General features: G+C 46.4%; 1 protein-coding gene across 2 annotated transcripts; it reads left to right on the forward strand.

Annotated features, from left to right (window-relative positions):
* The first annotated feature begins 5,865 nt into the window (after positions 1-5,865).
* SPRY2 (sprouty RTK signaling antagonist 2) lies at positions 5,866-12,160 on the forward strand. 2 transcript variants are annotated; one of them, XM_040425321.1, is made up of 2 exons: positions 5,866-6,328; positions 10,405-12,160. In XM_040425321.1, exon 2 carries the CDS (start codon positions 10,456-10,458, stop codon positions 11,398-11,400), a length of 945 nt encoding a protein of 314 aa, XP_040281255.1. In that variant the 5' UTR covers positions 5,866-6,328; positions 10,405-10,455; the 3' UTR covers positions 11,401-12,160. The 2 variants fall into 2 exon arrangements, with proteins under 2 accessions (XP_040281255.1, XP_040281256.1); XM_040425322.1 differs by lacking the exon at positions 5,866-6,328 and adding an exon at positions 6,412-7,091.
* Positions 12,161-12,999: the final 839 nt, after the last annotated feature.

The following is a 12,999-nucleotide window of genomic DNA, read 5'->3' on the forward strand; positions in this document are numbered from 1 at the left end:
TTCTAGTGGTTCCAGCAGATGTACGCACATCCCACGTGTCCCTCTTTAGGAGGGACGGTCACTATTTTTGACCCAAATCCCTCTTTTTGATCTGAGGTATAGATTTTCAGTATCCAATTTACAATATTGATCCAGAAAGTGTTTGCCTGGTTCCTCTCTCTAATTAGAGCCCGCCTTGTAGAGGATTTCATTATTTGATGCAATTTGAATTCTAGAAATGTCTATATTCGGATAATGTTTGAGCTATTTTGTAAGAAAATTATTGAATTGAATAAATATGCAGGAAAAATGGATCTTTCACACAATGAACCAGAAATGTCCCTCTTTGAACGTCCAAAAAGCTGGGAGGTATGGATGTATAATGTGTAGATAATAAAGTATAATGTACTGGTGTTACTACTACTCCTCCTATCAGGTCTATGTGTGGTGGTGACTGGTGTGCAGGGATGGCCCAGTAATAATATATAATGTACTGGTGTTACTACTACTACTCCTATCAGGTCTATGTGTGGTGGTGACTGGTGTGCAGGGATGGCCCAGTAATAATATATAATGTACTGGTGTTACTACTACTACTCCTATCAGGTCTATGTGTGGTGGTGACTGGTGTGCAGGGATGGCCCAGTAATAATATATAATGTACTGGTGTTACTACTACTACTCCTATCAGGTCTATGTGTGGTGGTGACTGGTGTGCAGGGATGGCTCAGTAATAATATATAATGTACTGGTGTTACTACTACTACTCCTATCAGGTCTATGTGTGGTGGTGACTGGTGTGCAGGGATGGCCCAGTAATAATATATAATGTACTGGTGTTACTACTACTACTCCTATCAGGTCTATGTGTGGTGGTGACTGGTGTGCAGGGATGGCTTAGTAATAATATATAATGTACTGGTGTTACTACTACTACTCCTATCAGGTCTATGTGTGGTGGTGACTGGTGTGCAGGGATGGCTCAGTAATAATATATAATGTACTGGTGTTACTACTACTACTCCTATCAGGTCTATGTGTGGTGGTGACTGGTGTGCAGGGATGGCCCAGTAATAATATATAATGTACTGGTGTTACTACAATTCTTCCGGTCAGAGCTATGTGTACTGGTACAGGGATTGCCCAATTATAATATATAATGTTCCTGTGTTACTATTATTCCTCCTATTAGATCTATGTGTACTGGTGACTGGTGTACAGGGATGGCCTAGTAATGTACTTGTGTTACTACTACTACTCCTATTAGATCTATGTGTACTGGTGTACAGGGATGGCATAGTAATAATATATAATGTACTTGTGTTACTACTATTCCTTCTCTCAGGTCTATGTGTAGTGGTAACTGTGTACAGGGAGGGCCCAATAATAATATATAATGTACCTGTGTTACTGCTACTCCTCCTATCAGGTCTGTGTAATGGTAACTGGTGTACAGGGTTGGCCCAATAATAATATATAACGTACCTGTGTTACTATTAATCCTCCTATCAGATCTACATACGCTGGTGAATGGTGTGCAGGGATTGCCCAGTAATAATATACACTGCTCAAAAAAATAAAGGGAACACAAAAATAACACATCCTAGATCTGAGTTAATTAAATATTCTTCTGAAATATTTTGTTCTTTACATAGTTGAATGTGCTGACAACAAAATCACACGAAAATAAAAAAATGGAAATCAAATTTTTCAGCCCATGGAGGTCTAGATTTGGAGTCACACTCAAAATTAGGAAAAGTGGAAAAACACACTACAGGCTGATCCAACTTTGATGTAATGTCCTTAAAACAAGTCAAAATGAGGCTCAGTAGTGTGTGTGGCCTCCACATGCCTGTATGACCTCCCTACAACGCCTGTGCATGCTCCTGATGAGGTGGCGGACGGTCTCCTGAGGGATCTCCTCCCAGACCTGGACTAAAACATCTGCCAACTCCTGGACAGTCTGTGGTGCAAAGTGACGTTGGTGGATAGAGCGAGACATGATGTCCCAGATGGGCTCAATTGAATTCAGGTCTGGGGAAGGGGCGGGCCAGCCCATAGCATCAATGCCTTCGTCCTGCAGGAACTGCTGACACACTCCAGCCACATGAGGTCTAGCATTGTCTTGCATTAGGAGGAACCCAGGGCCAACCGCACCAGCATATGGTCTCACAAGGGGTCTGAGGATCTCATCTCGGTACCTAATGGCAGTCAGGCTACCTCTGGCGAGCACATGGAGGGCTGTGCAGGCCTCCAAAGAAATGCCACCCCACACCATTACTGACCCAATGATAAACCGGTCATGCTGGAGGATGTTGCAGGCAGCAGAACGTTCTCCACGGCGTCTCCAGACTCTGTCACATGTGCTCAGTGTGAACCTGCTTTCATCTGTGAAGAGCACAGGGCGCCAGTGGCGAATTTGCCAATCTTGGTGTTCTCTGGCAAATGCCAAACGTCCTGCACGGTGTTGGGCTGTAAGCACAACCCCCACCTGTGGACGTCGGGCCCTCATGGAGTCTGTTTCTGACCGTTTGAGCAGACACATGCACATTTGTGGCCTGCTGGAGGTCATTTTGCAGGGCTCTGGCAGTGCTCCTCCTGTTCCTCCTTGCACAAAGGCGGAGGTAGCGGTCCTGCTGCTGGGTTGTTGCCCTCCTACGGCCTCCTCCACGTCTCCTGATGTACTGGCCTGTCTCCTGGTAGCGCCTCCATGCTCTGGACACTACGCTGACAGACACAGCAAACCTTCTTGCCACAGCTCGCATTGATGTGCCATCCTGGATAAGCTGCACTACCTGAGCCACTTGTGTGGGTTGTAAACTCCGTCTCATGCTACCACTAGAGTGAAAGCACCGCCAGCATTCAAAAGTGACCAAAACATCAGCCAGGAAGCATAGGAACTGAGAAGTGGTCTGTGGTCACCACCTGCAGAACCACTCCTTTATTGGGGGTGTCTTGCTAATTGCCTATAATTTCCACCTGTTGTCTATCCCATTTGCACAACAGCATGTGAAATTGATTGTCACTCAGTGTTGCTTCCTAAGTGGACAGTTTGATTTCACAGAAGTGTGATTGACTTGGAGTTACATTGTGTTGTTTAAGTGTTCCCTTTATTTTTTTGAGCAGTGTATAATGTACCTGTATTGGTTGTACTGGCATGTACTATTCCTCCAGTCATGGCCTAGTAACAATATAGTATATGATGTATTGGTATGTACTATTCCTCCAGTCACAGCCCAGTAACAATATAGTATATGATGTACTGGTATGTACTATTACTCCAGTCATGTCCCAGTAACACCATATGATGTACTGGTGTGTACTATTCCTCCAGTCATGTCCCAGTAACTATATATGATGTACTGGTATGCACTACTACTCCTCCAGTCACAATATAGGATGCTCTGGTAAGTACTCCTCCTCCAGTCATGTCCCAATCACAATATAGGATGCTCTGGTAAGTACTCCTCCTCCAGTCATTTCCCAGTAACTATATATGATGTACTGGTATGTACTACTCCTCCTCCAGTCATGTCTCAGTAACTATATATGATGTATTGGTGTGTACTCCTCCAGTCATGTCCCAGTAATTATATATGATGTACTGGCATGTACTCCTCCTCCAGTCATGTCCCAGTAACTATATACACGGACCAAAGATCTAAACGCAACACTTTCGGTTTTGCTCCCATTTTGCATGAGCTGAACTCAAAGATCTGAAACATTTTCTATATACACAGAAGACCCATTACTCTCAAATATTGTTCACAAATCTGTCTAAATCTGTGTTAGTGAGCACTTCTCCTTTGCCGAGATAATCCATCCCATCTCACAGGTAGTGGCATATCAAGGTGCTGATTAGACAGCATGAATATTGCACAGGTGTGCCTTAGACTGCCCACAATAAAAGACCACTCTGAAATGTGCACAGTTTTTTTTTTCTTTTTTTTTTTTTGGGGGGGGGGGGGGTGTCAGAAAACCAGTCAGTACCTGATGTGGCCACCATTTGCCTCACGTAGTGCAACACATCTCCGTCACATATAGTTGATCAGGTTGTTGATTGTGGCCTGTGGAATGTTGGTCCACTCCTCTTCAATAGCTGTGCGAAGTTGCAGAATATTGTCAGGACCTGGAACATGCTGTCGTATACGCCGATCCAGAGCATCCCAAACATGCTCAATGGGTGACATGTATGCTGGCCATGCAAGAACTGGGATGTTTTCAGCTTCCAGGAATTGTGTACAGATCCTTGCAATATGGGGCCGTGCATTATCATGCTGCAACATGAGGTGATGGTCATGGATGAATGGCATAACAATGGGCCTCAGGATCTCGTCACGGTATCTCTGTGCATTCAAAATGCCATCAATACAATGCACCTGTGTTCATTGTCCATAACACACGTCTGCCCATACCATAACCCCACCACCGCCATGGGCCACTCGATCCGCAACGTTGACGTCAGCAAACCGCTCACCCACATGACGCCACACACGCTGTCTGCCATCTGCCCTGAACAGTGAAAACCGGGACTCATCCGTGAACAGAACGCCTCTCCAATGTGCCAGACACCATTGAATGTGAGCAATTGCCCACTCATTATGTACTCTCTCGAGTCATGTCCCAGTAACTATATATGATGTACTGGTGTGTACTCCTCCAGTCACATTGTATGCTGAGACTGATTTGCATATTAATAAAATGCTGTATTTCTGTGCATCCGATCTGTGTAGTTAATTTACTATGGGTAAGGGTCCCACACAGCAGGCCCCCCCATATATAATCCCACACAGCAGACCCCCCCGAGTATATAATCCCACACAGCAGACCCCCCCAGTATATAAATCCCACACAGCAGGCCCCCCCATATATAATCCCACACAGCAGACCCCCCCGAGTATATAATCCCACACAGCAGACCCCCCCAGTATATAAATCCCACACAGCAGACCCCCCCAGTATATAAATCCCACACAGCAGACCCCCCAGTATATAATCCCACACAGCAGACACCCCAGTATATAATCCCACACAGCAGACACCCCAGTATATAATCCCACACAGCAGACCCCCCCCGAGTATATAATCCCACACAGCAGACCCCCCCCGAGTATATAATCCCACACAGCAGACCCCCCCCGAGTATATAATCCCACACAGCAGACCCCCCCCCCCCCCGAGTATATAATCCCACACAGCAGCCCCCCCCCCCCCGAGTATATAATCCCACACAGCAGACCCCCCTCCCGAGTATATAATCCCACACAGCAGACCCCCCCCGAGTATATAATCCCACACAGCAGACCCCCCCCGAGTATATAATCCCACACAGCAGACCCCCCCCCCGAGTATATAATCCCACACAGCAGACCCCCCCCGAGTATATAATCCCACACAGCAGACCCCCCCCGAGTATATAATCCCACACAGCAGACCCCCCCCGAGTATATAATCCCACACAGCAGACCCCCCCCGAGTATATAATCCCACACAGCAGACCCCCCCCCGAGAATATAATCCCACACAGCAGACCCCCCCCAGTATATAAATCCCACACAGCAGACCCCCCAGTAGATAATCCCACACAGCAGACCCCCCAGTATATAATCCCACACAGCAGACCCCCCCAGTATATAATCCCACACAGCAGACTCCCAATATATAATCCAACACAGAAGCCCCCCCAGTATATCATCTCACACAGCAGCCCCCCTAGTATATAATCTCACATGGCAGCCCCCCCAGTATATAATCTCATATGACAGTCCCCCCCAGTATATAATCTCATATGACAGTCCCCCCCCCCAGTATATAATCCCACACAGCAGCCCCCCTCCCTAGCATACAATGTCACTCAGCCCCTCCCCAGTAGTCACTTCCACCTCTCCAGCACTGTCAGACTCTCTCCCCTCTCACTGCTACAGACGCTGCGGAGCAGCCATCCCTGACCTTCCTACTCTGCAAACAGTCGGCTAGTGCCTGTGATAGCAGAGCGCGCCGGCTGCCGACCCACGTGACCTAGGGATGTCACGTGATATTGTGACGTCGGGAGGTCCTTAAGGAGTATAGTATTTAGCCTTTACCATTTACTGCCCGACCTCCTCCTCCGAGCCCAGAGCACAACAACGCTGAGGCGGCGGCGCCCTGTCACACTGCAGCTCTGCTACTTCTGTCCCTGCCGCCCCGTGTGGATACTACGACGGTACCGCAGCTGGGGATTTTCTGTTGGAACTTTACTTCACTTCGCCTTATTTGGGGGACATTGCCTACGGGACTGCGCTTGTCTGCAGGATTTATTAGCAGGACTTGCAGAGTTTGCCAAGCAGAGGGGAGTCGTGGTGCCGCTGCGGTGAGTATGGGGTTAAAGCTCATTAACCCTGGCAGGCACGAACGTTGTCTGCAGCTGGTGTGACTTTTCTGGGGGGGGTCACCCTCTCTGCTGTCCAGGGGGCCCCCGAGTTGGATTGTACCGGAGCGGAAACGTGGCTTGTTGTGGAAAGTTCAGAGATCGGGTGCTGATTGCTCTGCTTGTGGTGTGTGTAATGGAGGGTGCACCTATGTACTATGGGGTTCTCGCCCAGATGTCAGCTGCTGCCCGGGACCTTACCATCCAGGACGTGCACCCTGTGCTACTCTGAAGTCTCCCAGACTTGTGTTTAGAGGGCAGGAGAGGATAGATCTCTGGAGGGGATGTGATCTGGAGAGGATAGATCGGAAGTGATGTGATCTGATCTGAGGAGATGTGATCTGGAGGGGATCTGATCTGAGGAGATGTGATCTGGAGGGGATCTGATCGGAGGAGATGTGATCTGGAGGGGATCTGATCTGAGGAGATGTGATCTGGAGGGGATCTGATCTGAGGAGATGTGAGGTTGAGCAGCTTCGGAAATGTTGTGGTCTGTTCCAGAGCTATTTCTGTCTCTTCGCCCCGTCCCCGCTGCACACTCCTTCCCCCTCCTCTAATCCTCAGTCTGATCACACACTCTGCTCCTAATGGGGTTTTCAGGGGGGCAGAGGAGACCCAGAGACAGCTCCAGAGTTCACCCAGCCCAGAAGTCCTGCCATGTCCTCATCTTCTGGAGACCACCACTCACTGTTTGAGAAACTTTCTTGTAAGTTTGTTGCTCCCTATTTCCAGAGCCCCCTCTGTCCTGGGAGGGTTTACTATTGTTACATTGTGTCCCCCTTGTACTGTACCCGGTTACTTGCATGTCCTGTAGGGGATGGAGTCATCCCGGAGATGCGCGTTTGTTCAGGTGGACCTTGCAGAAGGTGCTTTTTGGAGGTAGAGGCCTGTGTAGTCTCAGCTCTGTCTGGGCTCTCTAGTTAGTACAGTGTGTGGGTTGATTTTTGGGCTTCTTTCTAAGCGATGTACCTGTTGTGAGCTGCGGCCATGTCTGGAATGTGGGATATACCGGGCTGGAATAGGAACTGTTTAGCTGACTGCCCTGGTAAACCATAAGGATCTCGAGACGGTCGACGTGTATGACGGATCCGTCTTGGCGATGTTAAAGATAATACAAACTGATCCGTTCTGAACGGATGCAGACGGCTGTATTTGAACGGATCCGCACCAAACGCGAGTGTGAAAGTAGCCTAAAACTTAAGTGGTTATATAGATATTAAATATGAGAAAATGATCCTATTCTCCCACGTACTTTGCTTCCTTTGGGTGTTGATGAACCTCGTTGTTTTCATCTCTGTTTTGTTAGACTTTTAAGTTCCTTTTTGCTGCAGTCAGAAAGTATGACGTGAAGTTTCGGAAGTTAATGGCCTGGCAGCAACTTCTATATTGAACTCCAGCGAGAGGAGCGAATGATCAGTGACAGAAGATCCTGTCCGCTCCGTGAAGATGGATAGCAATTTACTTTTCAATTCCAGCCTTGGAGAGACGCTTTGCTTGACTAGTCCCCGGCGCGGACGGTGCGCTGAGACTCCTTGCCTCCTGCGCTGTCCAATTTATTGGAGGCTTTTGATCAAATGTGAAATGTCGGCAGTGATGACGGCTGCGGTGATTGTAATGTCGTTTTAGGCCTATGCTCAGAATCGCCAGGTCTTGTAGTTTTATTTTTCATAGGAGCGCTTGGCAAAATAGAAGGAAAATGCCTTTCATGGGACGTAATTTCGTTCCTTATTTTGCATGTCTAGCACGTTGATGTGCACCGAGGCTTTTAGATTTTCTTCCGAAATGCCTGCGCGCTATTTACCTTGTGAATACTGAGACGGGAGGATGACATCTTCAGCCTAGAAGTTCTGAGAGGTTCAGTTGTGTAACTTGGGCGTGAAGCTCTGCTGACTTTAGGGAATCCAGGTAGCTCCCATTCGAGTCATGGAAACAGCTCGCAGATTTGGTTGAAACATATATTTCCGTTAAAGCCAATTTGGGAGGGACGTATCGCCAGCCATTACATCAGAGCTGTTGAGTAACGTGTACTCTTGATTAGAGCTCCGACATGTGCGTGAGATATTTGTGTAATGTGCAGGTATAGCAGGGCCGAGTATGTCATTTGGCGAAATGTGTCTCATTTGTGCATAGACTGCAGGCAAACCTGGTGCGTTTTCCTAACTTCTCACGGTGCGCAAACTCCATAGCCCCTCAGAAACGCGTCGCCTGCTAATTGGCGGTGTTCTTTTATTCAAATGACCTAGAACCAAAATTTCCGGTGATCATGATCTGCCATATTTCCAGTCAGTAGGTTAGAAGGTTGTTCTTGTGATTGATAGGTACAGGTAACTGGCCAGTGGTGAGCAGGCGGATTCAGCTCTGCTACATCTGTGTGTATTGAGTATTGTTGGCTTATAAACTAGGCAACTTTCACACTTGCGTTGTTGTAAGTCAATGGTGACGGATACGTTTTTTGTTTTTTTTAGGAGCCTATAAAACTGGATCCATCACCCATTGACTTTCAATGTATTTAGTGACAGATCCGTTTTAGATTTCACACAACCGCATCCTGATCCGTTTTTTAATTCTGGAATTTAATATGTGAATTGTCACTAGAACCCCATCTAGTGTTTTCCAGTAATGAGCAGGATAGTTCAGCGGCGGCGGCCATTATCTCTTCAGATAGGCCGGGGATGGTGTTTGCGCAGCAATGATCTCAATCCCCTCATTGTCACGCAGGTTAACAGGGAAGGCGCTGTTTGTGGGAAGGCTGTCGGCCTGATTCTATAGATCTGTGCAATTAGAAGGGCAATCGCATCCTGTCTCTTTGAGCCCCGGCAGTAAATCCCATGAATAATGTGCATTATTCGGCCCATCCTCATCCAGTTTGGTTAGCAGCGAATGTATCAAAGCCGCCAGACACTAAAGCCTTGTGCTGTAAAATGCAGGTAGTGTTTGTTATGCGGATTGCAAAGTGTTTGGGCCATTGTCATTCACATTGTGGTGACCTGAGCCGAGAGGAGACAGCCTCATAATGGCAGCTGGTTTCCTGTTACTTGAATAGCTTTTACTGCCGTCTCGGAGGAACCTGATTTCCCTCCACCTGTTGTGACATGTTCACAATGAGAGGAAGTAATAAGCCCCTGTTACCTTACATGCCAGTCGTGCTGCCACACATCGCACCCCTGATGCTAAATGGCCCGAATTTTCCCAAACTCTGTAAAGTCTCGCCTTCGTTTTAGACTTGCCCTTTCTCTTGCCGCCTGCAGCATTTTAAAGGAAACACTAGAAATAGAATGCGTGGCTGGTTTTTCTTAGAAATACAGCAGAGGAAATTGTAGATGAGAAGATTAGCTTACATCGTATTGTCCAGCTGGGAGCGCCTTTTCTCCGAAATGTCAGGGTCAGATCTGTTTTCATGGCACCTCTGGTTTGTTATTAGGCGGTATGTGATGATGATGATTTCTTATTATTGTAATTTTTTATTTTTTGACCCAAACTAACAAGTTTAGAAAGTAATTTTAATTTCAGTTTCCAAAAAAACTCAGCTTTAGGCCTCTTTCACACAACCGTATGGCTTTTTCACTGTATTGCGGTCCGTTTTTCACGCATCCAATGTCCTGTTTTTTTTGTTTCCGTTCCGTTTTTCCGTATGGCATATACAGTAATTACATAGAAAAAAATTGGGCCGGGCATAACATTTTCAATAGATGGTTCTGCAAAAACGGAACGGATACGGATGCATTTCCGTATGTGTTCCGTTTTTTTCTTTTTTTTTCTGCGGACCTGTTGACTTGAATAGAGCCACGGAACCTGATTTGGGGGCAATAATAGGACATGTTCTATCTTTAAACGGAAATGCAGAAACGCAATGCATACGGAGTACATTCCGTTTTTCTTTTGCGGAACCATTGAAATGAATGGTTCCGTATAAGGAACGCAAAAAAAGACCCGTAAACAAACCGGTTGTGTGAAAGAAGCTTTATGTGGCCCAGGAATTGTGCAGAGTAAGTAATCATTGTCTCTCTTTCTACCCGCAGGATTTCAGATGTGTTCTCGGCCGGCTGGAGTGAAAACTCTTCAGAGTACTGATGGAGGCCAGAGTCCAAAATGGCAGCGTATCCCAGCCTTTACTCCAGGCTCGGCGTGACAGCGGGAGGCCACATGGCGACATTGACCCGAGGGACATTTTGACGCAGCAGGTTCACGTTTTGTCGTTGGAACAGATAAGAGCTATACGGAACACTAATGAGTATACTGAAGGGCCTACCGTGGCTCCCCGACCTTGGGTTAAACCTCCTCCTCCTCGTCACATTCCCCTGCACAAAAATGAAAGAATACACGTGGTAACGGACCAGAGGCAATTTAGCCGGAGCCCTCTCCCACCAATGCATCCCTCGTCACGGGCATCTCTGTCTCGGTCCACTAGTACAGGATCTCGGAGCAGTACGAGGACCAGCACAAGTAGCAGCTCATCAGAGCAGAGACTTCTAGGTCCTTCTTACTCCTCTTCGGGGCTGGGTGCTGACAGGATAATTCGCGTACAACCCAAAGGTGAGCTGAAACCAGAGGAGTTAAAGCCTTCCAGTAAAGAAGACTTGGGCTTACATGCCTACAGGTGTGAGAGCTGCGGGAAATGTAAGTGCCAAGAATGCACTTATCCAAGAACTCTGCCCTCCTGCTGGATATGTGACAAGCAGTGCCTTTGCTCAGCCCAGGAAGTGATTGACTATGGAACTTGCGTTTGCTGTGTGAAGTGCCTATTCTACCATTGCTCAAGCGACGACGAGGACAATTGCGCCGACAACCCCTGTTCCTGCAGCCAGTCGCGCTGCTGCACTCGCTGGTCTGCCATCGGGGTCATGTCAATGTTTCTGCCTTGCTTATGGTGTTACCTTCCAGCCAAGGGTTGCCTTAAACTGTGCCAGGGCTGCTACGACCGGGCAAAGAGGCCGGGATGCCGATGTAAAAGGTCAAATACAGTATGTTGTAAAGTGCCACAGTTACAGCCCAGAAGTTTGGGGAAGCCGTCGTAGCACCGGCTCGCTTCGAGAAAACAGAAAGTAATGGGACTTACTTTTAACACACATATGCAATCATGTAACGTCATTTGGTACGGTTGGTAGAAAGCAGAGGGAAGGTTTTTTTTTTCCCTGTTTGCAGTGATTTATTATTATTTTTTTACCCTAAGTGCCATCTTAACCAATAGGCTTGTTAGAGACCCTTTAATCAAGCTGCGATTAGGACCCAGTGCTCTGTGCCACGTAAAGTATAAGCTAAAGCAACACAGACACTCCTACGGAAATGTGCGCCGTTCTGTGAATAATACTTGCAACGTTTTGTAAATGAGCAGGTGGTCTTGTTTTCTGCCAGAGATAATAATATGCTATATTTTTGTACATAGAGAATAATAATATTACAACTGTGAATTTGGTGCCGCTGTACTGGCGCAATCACGAAATGTACTAATCTACATTCAGAGGAATGTGAATCTATCCAGACGGTTAGATTGTGCTTCAGCTTATTGAAAAAAAATTAATATTTCTACTCTTTGGACTTTCTGTATATTGTACAGTTACAGTAAGAGTCGGCCTTTATTTTCTAATTTTTCGACATATTGTTTAGTGTAAAGTATATTTATTTGAAGTTTTATTATTTTATAAAGAAAAATTATTTATTTTAAGAGGCATCTTACAAATGGTTCCCCCTTTTTTATGATGTCAGTTTCTACAGATGGGGATAACTGATGCATATGTTCACTATCAAATAGAAAATATATTAACGTTTGAAATTAAACCTGGCATGTGTGGCTTCTCTTCCTTTCGAGAGCAGGTGGTGGTATGGGATGTGATTGACTTCCCACAAGGGTCTCCCAAGAGTCTTGGGCAAGTTATGGGGGTGGTTTCATTTCTGCAGATCTTCTCATCAGACCTCTTGGTGGGTGCCCAGTTTGGTTCCTGACTATGATGACTGCGTGTTTTACATTGAAAGCAGTGGGATTGCTTTCAATATGCATCCTGCAGACAGCAAGCAGTGTTATTGCAGGACATCCATAGAGGCCAGCTTCCTGCAATCCCTGAGCAGTGTATAATGTGATAGACAACCCCTTTCATTATAGGGTCAGAATGGTGTCAAGTCAAATAAACTGCCGGATCCCCTGCTGGTTTCTACTCTTTGGTCCCTCTTGACTGAGGTCAGTCACCGCTGTGGTCATTTCCTATGTGTCAAGATGGACCAGAGAAGGTCTAGTGGGGGAATTCCAACTTATTTTATTATTTTGCACAGTTTGGATGCTTCTTCAAAAAATGGTGGGACAACCACCCTAAGCTTTTTGTGTGGGTACCATATAGATACAAAAGCAGGATTGGGTAACATCATGGCGAAACATTGGGAAAATATGTTCCTGCTATCTCCTGCATTTCACTACTAAAATCTCATGCCAATTCTGATACTAAATATATATGGATTATGGACCCGCATGGATCTGATACCTTTACTAACATAAAAAGCCTCACTTAGAAATCTGAGATAATATTGGAGAAAATGCAAGTAACAGCTACTGATACATTGAATTGAATGAAATCCCCGATTTATGGCTTGTAGAGGTACTTGGGGACCGGCCCTGTAAAACGGTG

The sequence above is a fragment of the Bufo bufo genome, chromosome 3, assembly GCF_905171765.1.
Source record: "Bufo bufo chromosome 3, aBufBuf1.1, whole genome shotgun sequence".
Taxonomy (NCBI): Eukaryota; Metazoa; Chordata; class Amphibia; order Anura; family Bufonidae; genus Bufo; species Bufo bufo.

Excerpts from the sequence above, each read along its gene's own strand:
- SPRY2 (XM_040425321.1), top strand. The coding sequence starts at position 10,456 with ATGGAGGCCAGAGTCCAAAATGGCAGCGTATCCCAGCCTTTACTCCAG.